The sequence below is a fragment of the Lampetra fluviatilis genome, chromosome 76, assembly GCF_964198595.1.
Source record: "Lampetra fluviatilis chromosome 76, kcLamFluv1.1, whole genome shotgun sequence".
Taxonomy (NCBI): domain Eukaryota; kingdom Metazoa; phylum Chordata; class Hyperoartia; order Petromyzontiformes; family Petromyzontidae; genus Lampetra; species Lampetra fluviatilis.
In genome coordinates, this window is record NC_136350.1 from 2,886,232 (window position 1) to 2,901,315 (window position 15,084).

Genomic DNA, 15,084 nt, shown 5'->3' on the forward strand with positions numbered 1-15,084 from the left:
GAGTAGAGAGAGGGGGTAGAGAGAGGAGGGTAGAGAGAGGGGTAGAGAGAGGGGGTAGAGAGAGTGGGTAGAGAGAGGGGGTAGAGAGAGGGGGAGAGTAGAGAGAGGGGGTAGAGAGAGGAGGGGTAGAGAGAGGGGGTAGAGAGAGGGGGTAGAGAGAGGGGGTAGAGAGAGGAGGGGTAGAGAGAGGGGTAGAGAGAGGGGGTAAAGAGAGGGGGTAGAGAGAGGGGGGGGTAGAGAGAGGGGGTAGAGAGAGGAGGGGTAGAGAGAGGAGGGGTAGAGAGAGGGGGAGAGAGAGAGGGGGTAGAGAGAGGGGGTAGAGAGAGGAGGGGTAGAGAGAGGGGGTAGAGAGAGGGGGTAGAGAGAGAGGGGGGTAGAGAGAGAGGGGGTAGAGAGAGGGAGGGGGTAGAGAGAGGAGGGTAGAGAGAGGGGGGTAGAGAGAGAGAGGAGGGTAGAGAGAGGGGGTAGAGAGAGAGGGGGTAGAGAGAGGGGGTAGAGAGAGGAGGGGTAGAGAGAGAGGGGGTAGAGATAGGGGGTAGAGAGAGGGGGGGTAGAGAGAGGAGGGGTAGAGAGAGGGGGTAGAGAGAGAGGGGGTAGAGAGAGGGGGTAGAGAGAGGAGGGGGGGTAGAGAGAGGGGGTAGAGAGAGAGGGGGGGTAGAGAGAGGGGGTAGAGAAGAGGGGGTAGATAGAGGGGGGTAGATAGAGGGGAAGATAGAGGGGGTAGAGAAGAGGGGGTAGAGAGAGGGGGTAGAGAGAGGGGGTAGAGAGAGGGGGTAGAGAGAGGGGGTAGAGAGAGGGGTAGAGAGAGGGGGTAGAGAGAGAGGGGTAGAGAGAGAGGGGGTAGAGAGAGGGGTAGAGAGAGGAGGGTAGAGAGAGGAGGGGTAGAGAGAGGGGGGGTAGAGAGAGGAGGGGTAGAGAGAGGGGGGGTAGAGAGAGGGGGTAGAGAGAGGGGGTAGAGAGAAGGGTAGAGAGAGGGGTAGAGAGAGGGGGTAGAGAGAGAGGGGGTAGAGAGAGAGGGGGTAGAGAGAGGGGTAGAGAGAGGGGTAGAGAGAGGGGTAGAGAGAGGGGTAGAGAGAGGGGGTAGAGAGAGAGGGGGTAGAGAGAGGGGTAGAGAGAGGAGGGTAGAGAGAGGAGGGTAGAGAGAGAGGGGGTAGAGAGAGGAGGGGGGTAGAGAGAGGGGGTAGAGAGAGAGGGGGGTAGAGAGAGGGGGTAGAGAGAGAGGGGTAGATAGAGGGGGGGTAGATAGAGGGGGAAGATAGAGGGGGTAGAGAAAGAGGGGGTAGAGAGAGGGGGTAGAGAGAGGGGGGGTAGAGGGGTAGAGAGAGGGGGTAGAGAGAGGGGGGGTAGAGAGAGGGGGTAGAGAGAGAGGGGGTAGAGAGAGGGGGGGTAGAGAGAGGGGGTAGAGAGAGAGGGGGTAGAGAGAGGGGGTAGAGAGAGAGGGGGTAGAGAGAGGGGGTAGAGAGAGGGGGTAGAGAGAGGGGGTAGAGAGAGAGGGGGTAGAGAGAGGGGGTAGAGAGAGGGGGTAGAGAGAGGGGGGGTAGAGGGGTAGCGAGAGGGGGTAGAGAGAGGGGGTAGAGAGAGAGGGGGTAGAGAGAGAGGGGGTAGAGAGAGGGGGTAGAGAGAGAGGGGGTAGAGAGAGGGGGGTAGAGAGAGGGGGAAGAGAGAGGGGGGGGGTAGAGGGGGAAGAGAGAGGGGGGGTAGAGAGAGGGGGTAGAGAGAGAGGGGGTAGAGAGAGGGGGGGTAGAGAGAGGGGGTACGAGAGAGGGGGGGTTAGAGAGAGGGGGGTAGAGAGGGGGGGGTAGAGAGAGAGGGGGTAGAGAGAGGGGGTAGAGAGGGGGGGTAGAGAGAGGGGGGGTAGAGAGAGGGGGTAGAGAGGGGGGGTAGAGAGAGAGGGGTAGAGAGAGAGGGGTAGAGAGAGGGGGTAGAGAGGGGGGTAGAGAGAGAGGGGGTAGAGAGAGGGGGTAGAGAGGGGGGTAGAGAGAGGGGGGTAGAGAGGGGGGGTAGAGAGAGGGGGGGTAGAGAGAGGGGGTAGAGAGGGGGGGTAGAGAGAGAGGGGTAGAGAGAGAGGGGGTAGAGAGAGGGGGGGTAGAGAAGGGGGAAGAGAGAGGGGGGGGTAGAGGGGTAGAGAGAGGGGGTAGAGAGAGGAGGTAGAGAGAGGGGGGGTAGAGAGAGGGGGAAGAGAGAGGGGGGTAGAGGGGTAGAGAGAGAGGGGGTAGAGAGAGAGAGGGGGTAGAGAGAGGGGGGGTAGAGAGAGGGGGTAGAGAGAGAGGGGGTAGAGGGGTAGCGAGAGGGGGTAGAGAGAGGGGGTAGAGAGAGAGGGGGTAGAGAGAGAGGGGGTAGATAGAGGGGGGGTAGATAGAGGGGGAAGATAGAGGGGGGTAGAGAAAGAGGGGGTAGAGAGAGGGGGGTAGAGAGAGGGGGGTAGAGGGGTAGAGAGAGGGGGTAGAGAGAGAGGGGGTAGAGGGGTAGCGAGAGGGGGTAGAGAGAGGGGGGGTAGAGAGAGGGGGTAGAGAGAGAGGGGGTAGATAGAGGGGGGGTAGATAGAGGGGGAAGATAGAGGGGGTAGAGAAAGAGGGGGTAGAGAGAGGGGTAGAGAGAGGGGGGTAGAGGGGTAGAGAGAGAGGGGGTAGAGAGAGGGGGGGGTAGAGAGAGGGGGTAGAGAGAGAGGGGGTAGAGAGAGGGGGTAGAGAGAGGGGGGGGAGAGAGAGGGGGTAGAGAGAGGGGGTAGAGAGAGGGGGTAGAGAGAGGGGGTAGAGGGGGTGGGGGGGGTAGAGAGAGGGGGAAGAGAGAGGGGGTAGAGAGAGGGGGTAGAGAGAGGGGGTAGAGAGGGGGGGTAGAGAGAGAGGGGGTAGAGAGAGGGGGTAGAGAGAGGGGTAGAGAGAGAGGGGGTAGAGAGAGGGGGTAGAGAGAGGGGGTAGAGGGGTGGGGGTAGAGAGAGGGGGAAGAGAGAGGGGGTAGAGCGGGGGGTAGAGAGAGGGGGGTAGAGAGAGGGGTCGGGGGTAGAGAGGGGTGGGGGTAGAGAGAGGGGGTAGAGAGAGGGGGTAGAGAGAGGGGGTAGAGAGAGGGGTAGAGAGAGGGGGTAGAGGGGGTAGAGGGGGTAGAGGCGGTGGGGTATAGAGAGAGAGAGGGGGGTAGAGAGAGGGGGGTAGAGAGAGGAGAGGGGGTAGAGAGAGAGAGGGGTAGAGAGAGGGGGGTAGAGAGAGGGGGTAGAGGAGAGGGGGTAGAGAGAGGGGAGAGAGGGGTAGAGAGAGGGGTAGAGAGGGGGGTAGAGAGAGAGGGGGGTAGAGAGAGGGGGTAGAGAGAGGGGGTAGAGAGAGGGGGTAGAGAGAGGGGGTAGAGAGAGGGGGTAGAGAGAGGGGGTAGAGAGAGGGGGTAGAGAGAGGGGGTAGAGAGAGGGGGTAAGAGAGGGGGTAGAGAGAGGGGGGTAGAGAGAGGGGGTAGAGAGAGAGAGAGGGGGTAGAGAGAGAGGGGGTAGAGAGAGGGGGTAGAGAGAGGGGGGTTAGAGAGGGGGTAGAGAGAGGGGGTAGTAGAGAGAGGGGGTAGAGAGAGGGGGTTAGAGAGAGGGGTGAGAGGTAGAGAGGGTGGTAGAGAGAGCGGGGGTAGAGAAGAGGGGGTAGAGAGAGGGGGTGGGGGGATAGAGAGAGGGGGGTAGAGAGAGGGGGTAGAGAGAGGGGTAGAGAAGAGGGGTAGAGAGAGGGGGTAGAGAGAGGGGTAGATAGAGTAGAGGGGGTAGAGAGCGTAGAGAGAGGGGGTAGAGAAGAGGGGTAGAGAGAGGGGGTGGGGGTGGTAGAGAGCGGGGTAGAGAGAGGCGGGTTGAGCGGGGGTAGAGAGCGGTAGAGAGAGGGGGTAGAGAGAGGGGGTAGAGAGAGGGGTCGAGAGAGAGGTAGAGAGAGGGGGTAGAGACGAGGGGTAGAGAGGGGCTAGAGAGAGGGGTGTAAGAGGGGGGGTAGAGAGAGGGGGTAGAGAGAGAGGGGGGGTAGAGAGAGGGGGAGAGAGAGGGGGGGGGGTAGAGGGGGGGGTAGAGAGAGGGGGTAGAGAGGGGTGGGGGGTAGAGAGAGAGGGAAGGGGTAAGAAGGAGGAGAGCAAGGCATTAATTTTTTTGTGAAATCTTTCGTTTAAAAAGGGGGCACTTAAAGCAAAGCATTGAAAACTAAAAAAATGATGAACGAAGCAAAGTGCCGACTACCCCGAGCATCTTCTTGTTTCCTCTGATCGTAAAAAAAGAGAGAGGCGGAGAGCGAGGAGAGGGGAGAGAGAGAGCGGAGAGAGAGGAGCAGGAAAAAGAACGGAAGTCGTGGATCCAAATGCAGTCTTCACCTCGTCACTGGAGGGCGGGGGGGGGGGCGGGGGGGCCGATCGACCCGTAGACTCACACAGAGAGCCATAGACTCACACAGAAAGCCATAGACTCACACAGAGACCCATAGACTCAGACAGAGAGCCATAGACTCACACAGAGACCCATAGACTCAGACAGAGAGCCATAGACTCACACAGAGACCCATAGACTCACACAGAGAGCCATAGACTCACACAGAGAGCCATAGACTCACACAGAGACCGATAGACTCACACAGAGACCCATAGACTCACACAGAGAGCCATAGACTCACACAGAGAGCCATAGACTCACACAGAGACCCATAGACTCACACAGAGATCCATAGACTCACACAGAGAGCCATAGACTCACACAGAGAGCCATAGACTCACACAGAGATACATAGACTCACACAGAGACCGATAAACTCACACAAAGAAGCAAAGACTCACACAGAGAACCATAGAATTTGCTATAAAATAGATGTCTGTTTATATGATTGTGGTTATGGTTGTACTTTATTAATCCCTAATCTCAATGAAACAAGAAAAGGTGAAACATTTAAAGAAACAGAGCAATGTAATACAATACACTATTAAACATTATTGCAAAATAAAATCCATCCTATGTGTTTTTTTAATATGTTAGGCAGGAAATTCATTTTCAAATTTAGGATATTTTCTGGGGAGGGGGGACCCCCAGAACCCCTAGAAGATTTGCCCCCCCCCCCCCCCCCCCCCCCCCCCAATGTTGACCCCATGGCTACGGCCTTGGGTCTACGACTGTGTCAGTACGTCTTGTTCAGGGCGTACCGAGTGGCGCTGTAGTCGTCGTTATGGTCGTAGTATCTGTGAAACACAAACGTCGCATTAATCACCGCTCCCGTTCCACCAGACGACAAAAACGATGATTGCCAGTTGAACACTTCGTAGAAATACTTTTAGGTTTTTTCGGTAAAGTCACGTAGGTTTAACACGTGGCAGCAGGCTTTCGCGACCAATATTCATCTTCTTGGTTTTTTCGGTAAAGTCACGTAGAAGGGAAGTAATAAAATAATAAAAATAAAACATAATAAAATGTGAGAATTGTTTCATTTTATTATGTTTTATTTTTATTATTTTCTTACTTCCCTTCTACGTGACTTTACCGAAAAAACCAAGAAGATGAATCCCTGAAAGCGACCAATATTATTCATAATCAACGTTTTTGGGTTTAGATCGCGTTATTTAGTAATGTGTCGTAACCCTCCACCACCCGAAACGGCCAATCAGCAAAAAAGTGTCACGTTGACAAAAGACAAAATAGTTCACGACTTTAGCCCACCGGTGTGTTAAAGCGTGAAACCACAACATTTACAATGTTTGAGTAGTACGACGTTTCGCTGGTAATTGCATCCAGCATCATCGGGCAATTCGCCATTCTGTGAACTATTTGTCTTTTGTCAACGTGACACTTTTTAAATCCTTTATATTAAGTTCGCTTGCTTGCTTGCTTAGGACCGTGCAAATCTTTCGGTCGTTTTTTAACCCACTTCCCGTGATCCAATCGAGCTGACATTTTGCACACAGACTCGTTGTGCGTGACAATGCATGTTCGTGAAAATTTTACACTTTTTAGGACAAAAATATTATATTTAATTACCAATTGCTTAATGGTGCAATGCAATCATCTGACCCATAGGTGGCAGCCATCTCAAGCCAGAGGACGAGAAGACTCTAGCCGCCACGCATATAAAGGATTTATAGTGAAACACTTTGTTTTTACGGGTTATACTTATTTATTGATTGGCCGTGTCGGGTGGTGGAGGGTTACGACACATTTATAAATAACGCGATCTAAACTGGTACAAAACTGACACCTTTATACAAGGCATCATGTTTGCAATAACCACAACACAAGCAGTCAAAATGCAAACAAAAATAAACAACTCTGATAATGATATGCACTGTCCTTGAAGTTGATTGGTCCACACCCGAGACATCTTGTATAAAGGTGTCAGTTTTGCACCAGTTTAAAGGGTAAACACCTACTACTATATTTTGCCACTGGTAAAGGAGATGTCTCATAGTGTAAATGCCTACCCCGAGCTCTCAATACTCTGATGGTGCGCTGTCTTTGAGTTGTGCGCCTTTTGGCGTCATCTGGTCCAACACCAATGGAGACTAGGCTCTAAGAAACGCTGTCTCGGGTGTGGACCAATCAACTTCAAGGACAGTGCATATCATTATCATCATCAGAGTTGTTTATTTTTGTTTGCAATTTGACTGCTTGTGTTGTGGTTATTGCAAACATGATGCCTTGTATAAAGGTGTCAGTTTTGTACCAGTTTAAAGGGTAAAAACCTACTACTATTTGTTGAGATGTCTTTCCCGTTGTAAGGCCCCCACTGACCTGCTACGTGGTGGCTATCTTACTGGTAGGAACCTCCTGGTTACACCAGCCCACAGGGGATTATTGTGTCCGTCCGTCGTGCAGGGAGGGGCTGGGTGGGGATGGAAGGGCTGGGTGGGGATGGAGGGGCTGGGTGGGGAGGGTGGGAGGGGCTGCTCACCCCGTGGTGCCCTTATAAAACTCAACGTTTCACCTACTCACGCCGGCTTGTGCCCTCCCTCACAGTCGGGCATATTTGCGGAATCCACCACGCCGCCATTGACCCTGCAGGCCATTGACCGAGCAAACCAACGTTCCTACCAGCATATATTACCAGAGCACGTGTGTGATTAATGCAGTGCATGAGTCCTTACACGTGGTACTCTATTTGGTGTGTGAACATCTTAACGACACTGTTTTATGATAATAGTTTTTTTACCCTTGTATCTGGCAACAAAACTGACACCTTTTTTTACAAGGAGTCATGTTTGCATAGACCACAATACCTGCAGTCGTAATGCAAACAAAAACGCAACTCTGATAATGTATGCACTGTCCTTGAAGTTGATTGGTCCACACCCGAGACAGCTTTCCTGAGAGCCTAGTCTCACATGGTGTTGGACCAGATGACGCCAAAAGGCGCACAACTCAAAGACAATGCACCATCAGAGTATGAGAGCCAGATAAAAGGGTAAAAAACCCAATTATCATATTTTTCTACTGGCAAATGAGGTTCCAATGGTGACACTGTTTTAGTACCAGAAGGGCAAAGGGAGGTCCCATGATGTGGAACGGTGTTTACAGTTACCGGTGATGGACGGCGTCGTCAAGGCCACCTGTGGAGTTGTTGCCACCGTTGACGTATCTGCGGTGACACCAAACTCGATTTGATAAGGGGGGCCGGGGGAGGGGGGGCGGTCGATTCGCAGGCATCGTCGGCATTCCCAATCGTCCGTATCATCGTGTGTTGTTGTTTACACTACACTATACCCTCCTATAAACTACACTTCTATACACTATACTATTGTAATAAAGGTCGTGGAAGCCACTTCTGGAATCCGATCTTTATTTGTCTTTCGTTCACAACACTCCTATCTTACTCTTTCACGCTGCTGACAGACAGCGGGAGAGGGAGAGAGAGACACGCACGGCCACGTGGCAGCCTGGACCACGTGGGCAGCCTGGACCACGTGGGCAGCCTGGACCACGTGGCAGCCTGGACCACGTGGCAGCCTGGACCACGTGGCAGCCTGGACCACGTGGCAGCCTGGACCACGTGGCAGCCTGCACCACGTGGCAGCCTGGACCACGTGGCAGCCTGGACCACGTGGCAGCCTGGACCCCGCTCCAGCGTGGCCTCACCCTCCGTTCGTTCCAGTTCTGACCACGTGTTGTCCGTCTCCACCCCTTTTAATATCCGGGTCACGTGGTACCTTTCCACCAATCCTGGTTAGCCTCTATGGAATCTTCTAGACTCCATCCTAGGCTCCCGGGACCACGCCCCTGACTCGTCCCCCCATTGGCTGTGGCTAAAGCCAGCAGAACCAATCATCTACTTGCAGCTGTCACCATGACGTCAGGACCACGCCCCTAACTCGTCTCCCCATTGGCTGTGGCCAAAGCCAGCAGAACCAATCATCTACTTGCAGCTGTCTCCTTTCCATTACGTCAGGGCCACGCCCCTAGGCTTCCCTCCATTGGCTATGGGCCAGGACCGGCAGAGCCAATCATCGTGACGAGTTGTGATCCGTCAGCGACCCGAATATATCCTCACATTACACATATATTACCAGAGCACGTGTGTGGATCATGCATGAATCCTTGCACATGGAATTCTGTTTGCTGTTTCATTGGCGGAAAGGGTGAAATATTTTCTAATATGTTAATGCCGGCAAAGGGAGGTCCCATGATGTGGAACGGTGTTTACAGTTACCGGTGATGGACGGCGTCGTCAAGGCCACCTGTGGAGTTGTTGCCACCGTTGACGTATCTGCGGTGACACCAAACGCGATTTGATAAGGGGGGCCGGGGGGGGGGGGCGGTCGATTCGCAGGCATCGTCGGCATTCCCAATCGTCCGTATCATCGTGTGTTGTTGTTTACACTACACTATACCCTCCTATAAACTACACTTCTATACACTATACTATTGTAATAAAGGTCGTGGAAGCCACTTCTGGAATCCGATCTTTATTTGTCTTTCGTTCACAACACTCCTATCTTACTCTTTCACGCTGCTGACAGACAGCGGGAGAGGGAGAGAGAGACACGCACGGCCACGTGGCAGCCTGGACCACGTGGGCAGCCTGGACCACGTGGGCAGCCTGGACCACGTGGCAGCCTGGACCACGTGGCAGCCTGGACCACGTGGCAGCCTGGACCACGTGGCAGCCTGGACCACGTGGCAGCCTGCACCACGTGGCAGCCTGGACCACGTGGCAGCCTGGACCACGTGGCAGCCTGGACCCCGCTCCAGCGTGGCCTCACCCTCCGTTCGTTCCAGTTCTGACCACGTGTTGTCCGTCTCCACCCCTTTTAATATCCGGGTCACGTGGTACCTTTCCACCAATCCTGGTTAGCCTCTATGGAATCTTCTAGACTCCATCCTAGGCTCCCGGGACCACGCCCCTGACTCGTCCCCCCATTGGCTGTGGCTAAAGCCAGCAGAACCAATCATCTACTTGCAGCTGTCACCATGACGTCAGGACCACGCCCCTAACTCGTCTCCCCATTGGCTGTGGCCAAAGCCAGCAGAACCAATCATCTACTTGCAGCTGTCTCCTTTCCATTACGTCAGGGCCACGCCCCTAGGCTTCCCTCCATTGGCTATGGGCCAGGACCGGCAGAGCCAATCATCGTGACGAGTTGTGATCCGTCAGCGACCCGAATATATCCTCACATTACACATATATTACCAGAGCACGTGTGTGGATCATGCATGAATCCTTGCACATGGAATTCTGTTTGCTGTTTCATTGGCGGAAAGGGTGAAATATTTTCTAATATGTTAATGCCGGCAAAGGGAGGTCCCATGATGTGGAACGGTGTTTACAGTTACCGGTGATGGACGGCGTCGTCAAGGTCACCTGTGGAGTTGTTGCCACCGTTGACGTATCTGCGGTGACACCAAACGCGATTTGATAAGGGGGGCCGGGGGGGGGGGGCGGTCGATTCGCAGGCATCGTCGGCATTCCCAATCGTCCGTATCATCGTGTGTTGTTGTTTACACTACACTATACCCTCCTATAAACTACACTTCTATACACTATACTATTGTAATAAAGGTCGTGGAAGCCACTTCTGGAATCCGATCTTTATTTGTCTTTCGTTCACAACACTCCCATCTTACTCCTTCACGCTGCTGACAGACAGCGGGAGAGGGAGAGACACGCACGGCCACGTGGCAGCCTGGACCACGTGGGCAGCCTGGACCACGTGGCAGCCTGGACCACGTGGCAGCCTGGACCACGTGGCAGCCTGGACCACGTGGCAGCCTGGACCACGTGGCAGCCTGCACCACGTGGCAGCCTGGACCACGTGGCAGCCTGGACCACGTGGCAGCCTGGACCACGTGGCAGCCTGGACCACGTGGCAGCCTGCACCACGTGGCAGCCTGGACCACGTGGCAGCCTGGACCACGTGGCAGCCTGGACCCCGCTCCAGCATGGCCTCTCCCTCCGTTCGTTCCAGTTCTGACCACGTGTTGTCCGTCTCCACCCCTTTTAATACCCGAGTCACGTGGTACCTTTCCACCAATCCTGGTTAGCCTCTATGGAATCTTCCAGACTCCATCATAGGCTCCCGGGACCACGCCCCTGACTCGTCTCCCCATTGGCTGTGGCTAAAGCCAGCAGAACCAATCATCTACTTGCAGCTGTCTCCTTTCCATTACGTCAGGGCCACGCCCCTAGGCTTCCCCCCATTGGCTATGGGCCAGGACCGGCAGAGCCAATCATCGTGACGAGTTGTGATCCATCTTCTTGGTTCTTTCGGTAAAGTCACGTAGAATGGAAATAATAAAATAAGACTCTGTCTCCTCGACAGACCTGTTCTCCACCTGAGGACGGCTGCTTGCGTTGTGGCCGAAACGTCGTGAGAATTATTTTATCATGTTTTATTTTTATTATTTTATTATTTGCCTTCTACGTGATGACTTTACCGAAACAACCTAGAAGATGAATCCCTGCAGTCACGAAAGCTTTAAATCGAAAAAAAAGATGATGATGATGATGTAGATGATGATGTTGATGATGATGATGTTAATGATGATGATGTTGATGATGATGTGAATGACACTGTCTTTCCGACAGACCTGTTCTCCACTTGAGGACGGCTGCTTGCGTTGTGGCCGAAACGTCGTGAGAATTATTTTATTATGTTTTATTTTTATTATTTCCCTTCTACGTGACTTTACCGAAAGAACCAAGAAGATGAATCCCTGCAGTCACGAAAGAAGCTTTAAATCGAAATCTGTTCTAATATGTTCTAATATGTTAATGCTTGCAAAGGGAGGTCTCATGATGTGGAGCGGTGTTTACAGTTATTGATGAAGGACGGCGTCGTCAAGGGCACTTGTGGAGTCGACGTAGCTGCGGTGACATCAAACACGATTTGTTAAGGCATCGTGGGCATTCCCGATCATCCGTATCATCGTGTGTTGTTGTTTAGACTACACTATTCTGGCGAATTGCCCGATGATGCTGGATGCAATTACCAGCGAAACGTCGCACTACTCAAACAATTGTAAATGTTGTGGTTTCACGCGTCAACACACCGGTGGGCTAAAGCAGTGAACTCTTTTGTCTTTTGTCAACGTGACACTTTTTTTTACTGATTGACCGTGTCGGGTGGTGGAGGGTTACGACACATTTATAAATAACGCGATCTAAACTCAAAAACGTTGATTATGAAGACTACACTATAGCCTACTATAAACTACACTACTACACACTACACTATTATACATTGCATCACTACTATACACTACTATACACTACTATACACCACACTACTAGACACTACACCACTACATCTTCTTGGTTCTTTCGGTAAAGTCACGTAGAATGGAAATAATAAAATAATAAAAATAAAACGTAATAAAATGATATAATATTATATTTATTATGTTTTATTTTTTATTATTTTATGATTTAATAAAAAATAAAACATCATAAATATAATATTACATTATTTTATTATGTTTTATTTTTTATTAGTTTAATATTTTTATGATTTTATTATGTTTTATTTTTATTATTTTATTATTTCCATTCTACGTGACTTTACCGAAAGAACCAAGAAGATGAATCTCTGCAGTAACGAAAGCTTTAAAACGAAATTTACACCACTACAGTTCAACACGTAGGCTTTCGCGACCAATGTCATCCATAATATAGAGTTGTTTGGGTTAGATGGCGTTAATATAACTACGTCGTTAAACCCACCACCTCCCAAACACACAGACAATTAGTAACGGGGTTGTCGTGTTAACAAGACGTCACAATTAGTTACTTAGTTCAGCACGAAGCGGTGTGTGTTTTGGAGAGTAAACCAGCAGCAGGCATCGTCAGGGTCGGGATCGAACCCACGACCTCCTGTGTACCAGGCGAGGTAGTTAACATCTCCTAGCCACCGTGATGATGATGATGATGGTGAGAGAGACACAGACTCCAAATATACAGCAGCAGGCATCGTCAGGGGTTGGGATCGAACCCACGACCTCCTGTATACCAGGCGAGGTAGTTAACATCTCCTAGCCACCGTGATGATGATGATGATGGTGAGAGAGACACAGACTCCAAATATACAGCAGCAGGCATCGTCAGGGGTTGGGATCGAACCCACGACCTCCTGTATACCAGGCGAGGTAGTTAACATCTCCTAGCCACCGTGATGATGATGATGATGGTGAGAGAGACACAGACTCCAAATATACAGCAGCAGGCATCGTCAGGGGTTGGGATCGAACCCACGACCTCCTGTATACCAGGCGAGGTAGTTAACATCTCCTAGCCACCGTGATGATGATGATGGTGAGAGAGACACAGACTCCAAATATACAGCAGCAGGCATCGTCAGGGGTTGGGATCGAACCCACGACCTCCTGTATACCAGGCGAGGTAGTTAACATCTCCTAGCCACCGTGATGATGATGATGGTGAGAGAGACACAGACTCCAAATATACAGCAGCAGGCATCGTCAGGGGTTGGGATCGAACCCACGACCTCCTGTATACCAGGCGAGGTAGTTAACATCTCCTAGCCACCGTGATGATGATGATGGTGAGAGAGACACAGACTCCAAATATACAGCAGCAGGCATCGTCAGGGGTTGGGATCGAACCCACGACCTCCTGTATACCAGGCGAGGTAGTTAACATCTCCTAGCCACCGTGATGATGAGAGAGAGAGAGACACAGACTCCAAATATACAGCAGCAGGCATCGTCAGGGTCAGGCAGTTAACATCTCCTAACCATCATGGAGTTAGGGTCGAGATCGACCACACGACCTCCTGTATACAAGATGAGGTAGTTCACATCTCCTAACCATCATGGAGTTAGGGTCGTGATCGACCACACGACCTCCTATTTACCAGGTGAGGTAGTTAACATCTACCTAGCCATCATGGAGTTAGGGTCGGGATCGACCCCACGACCTCCTGTATACAAGATGAGGTAGTTAACATCTCCTAGCCATCATGGAGTTAGGGTCGAGATCGACCCCACGACCTCCTGTATACAAGATGAGGTAGTTCACATCTCCTAGCCACCGTGGCGCCCCTATCTAGTGCCGACTGAACGCCGAGTGGTGTTCTCGGCCGCGTTCAATTACTTTGGCACAGGACGTGTGGCAGCAGGATGGAGAGCAGCAGCAGTGACTTGTCCATGGTTTCCCGCTTGAGAAGCAGATGTCCCGAGGAATTCTGGAAAGAGAAAAAAACCACGCAGACGGCAACAGCATCGTCATCAACGATACGAACACCAGGAAAATGAACGTGACCACCAATGCCAACATGTATTTGCATACTCGTCGGTTTTTGTCGGTAAAGTCACGTAGGTTAAAAAAGAAAACAAATCAATTGAATCACGACGTATCTCTTGATACAGTCATTTTGCTGTGACGGTTCCACCTCACAATAATAATACAAAACTCCGATACAGGTTCCTTTCCCCCTCAACCAGTATATACACAAGGACGCGTCTCTTAGAATGTGTCTTTAACTTGACACAGCAATCGTGCTGTGACGGTTCCACCTGAAGACGGATGCTTGTGTTGCCTCCAAAACGTCGTGATTTTATATATTTGTTTTCTTTTTTCACCTACGGGACTTTACCGAAAAACACCACTTGCAGTCACGAAAACTTCAAATCTAGAATGTATTTGCATGTATGTTGAACATCTCCATTGGCGCCACCGCACGTAGCCAACCGTGGCTAATCGGAGGTGCGGGGTGAAGGACAAAAAACCGTTGGTCTCTGTGTCAGTCTATGGGTCTATGTGTGAGTCTACGGGTATCTGTGTGAGTCTATGGGTCTCTGTGTCAGTCTATGGGTCTATGTGTGAGTCCATGGGTCTATGTGTGAGTCTACGGGTCTATGTGTGAGTCTACGGGTCTCTGTGTGAGTCTATGGGTCTCTGTGTGAGTCTATGGGTCTCTGTGTGAGTCTATGGGTATCTGTGTGAGTCTACGGCTCTATGTGTGAGTCTACGGGTCTATGTGTGAGTCTACGGGTCTCTGTGTGAGTCTATGGGTCTATGTGTGAGTCTACGAGTCTATGTGTGAGTCTACGGGTCTATGTGTGAGTCTACGGGTCTCTGTGTGAGTCTATGGGTCTATGTGTGAGTCTACGGGTCTATGTGTGAGTCTACGGGTCTATGTGTGAGTCTACGGGTCTTTGTGTGAGTCTATGGGTCTCTGTGTGAGTCTATGGGTATCTGTGTGAGTCTATGGGTATCTGTGTGAGTCTATGGGTCTCTGTGTGAGTCTACAGGTCTATGTGTGAGTCTACGGGTCTATGTGTGAGTCTACGGGTCTCTGTGTGAGTCTATGGGTCTCTGTGTGAGTCTATGGGTCTCTGTGTGAGTCTATGGGTATCTGTGTGAGTCTATGGGTCTCTATGTGAGTCTGTAGGTCTCTGTGTGAGTCTATGGGTCTCTGTGTGAGTCTATGGGTCTATGTGTGAGTCTATGGGTCTCTTTGTGAGTCTATGGGTCTTTGTGTGAGTCTATGGGTCTCTGTGTGAGTCTATGGGTCTCTTTGTGAGTCTATGGGTCTCTGCGTGAGTCTATGGGTCTCTGTGTGAGTTTATGGGTATCTGTGTGAGTTTATGGGTCTCTGTGTCAGTCTGTGGGTCTCTGTGTGAGGCTATGAGACTCTGTGTGAGTCTATGGG

At 51.6% G+C, this 15,084-nt stretch overlaps 1 protein-coding gene across 9 annotated transcripts in view; it reads right to left on the bottom strand.

Moving 5' to 3' along the window:
• The window catches only part of LOC144953395 (transmembrane protease serine 9-like), a 61,135-nt gene that overhangs the window by 25,969 nt on the left and 20,082 nt on the right, over positions 1–15,084 (bottom strand). Inside the window, exons 2-7 of one of the 9 annotated variants that reach the window (XM_078883962.1) lie at positions 13,524–13,614; positions 11,229–11,279; positions 9,749–9,805; positions 8,625–8,681; positions 7,500–7,556; positions 5,134–5,169 (exon numbers count right to left, since the gene is read on the bottom strand). In XM_078883962.1, coding sequence (XP_078740088.1) covers positions 5,134–5,169; positions 7,500–7,556; positions 8,625–8,681; positions 9,749–9,805; positions 11,229–11,279; positions 13,524–13,578 — 313 coding nt within the window. In that variant the 5' untranslated portion in view covers positions 13,579–13,614. The remainder of the gene's footprint in view (positions 1–5,133; positions 5,170–7,499; positions 7,557–8,624; positions 8,682–9,748; positions 9,806–11,228; positions 11,280–13,523; positions 13,615–15,084) is intronic. The other 8 variants (XM_078883964.1, XM_078883966.1, XM_078883965.1 and 5 more) reach the window with 8 other exon arrangements.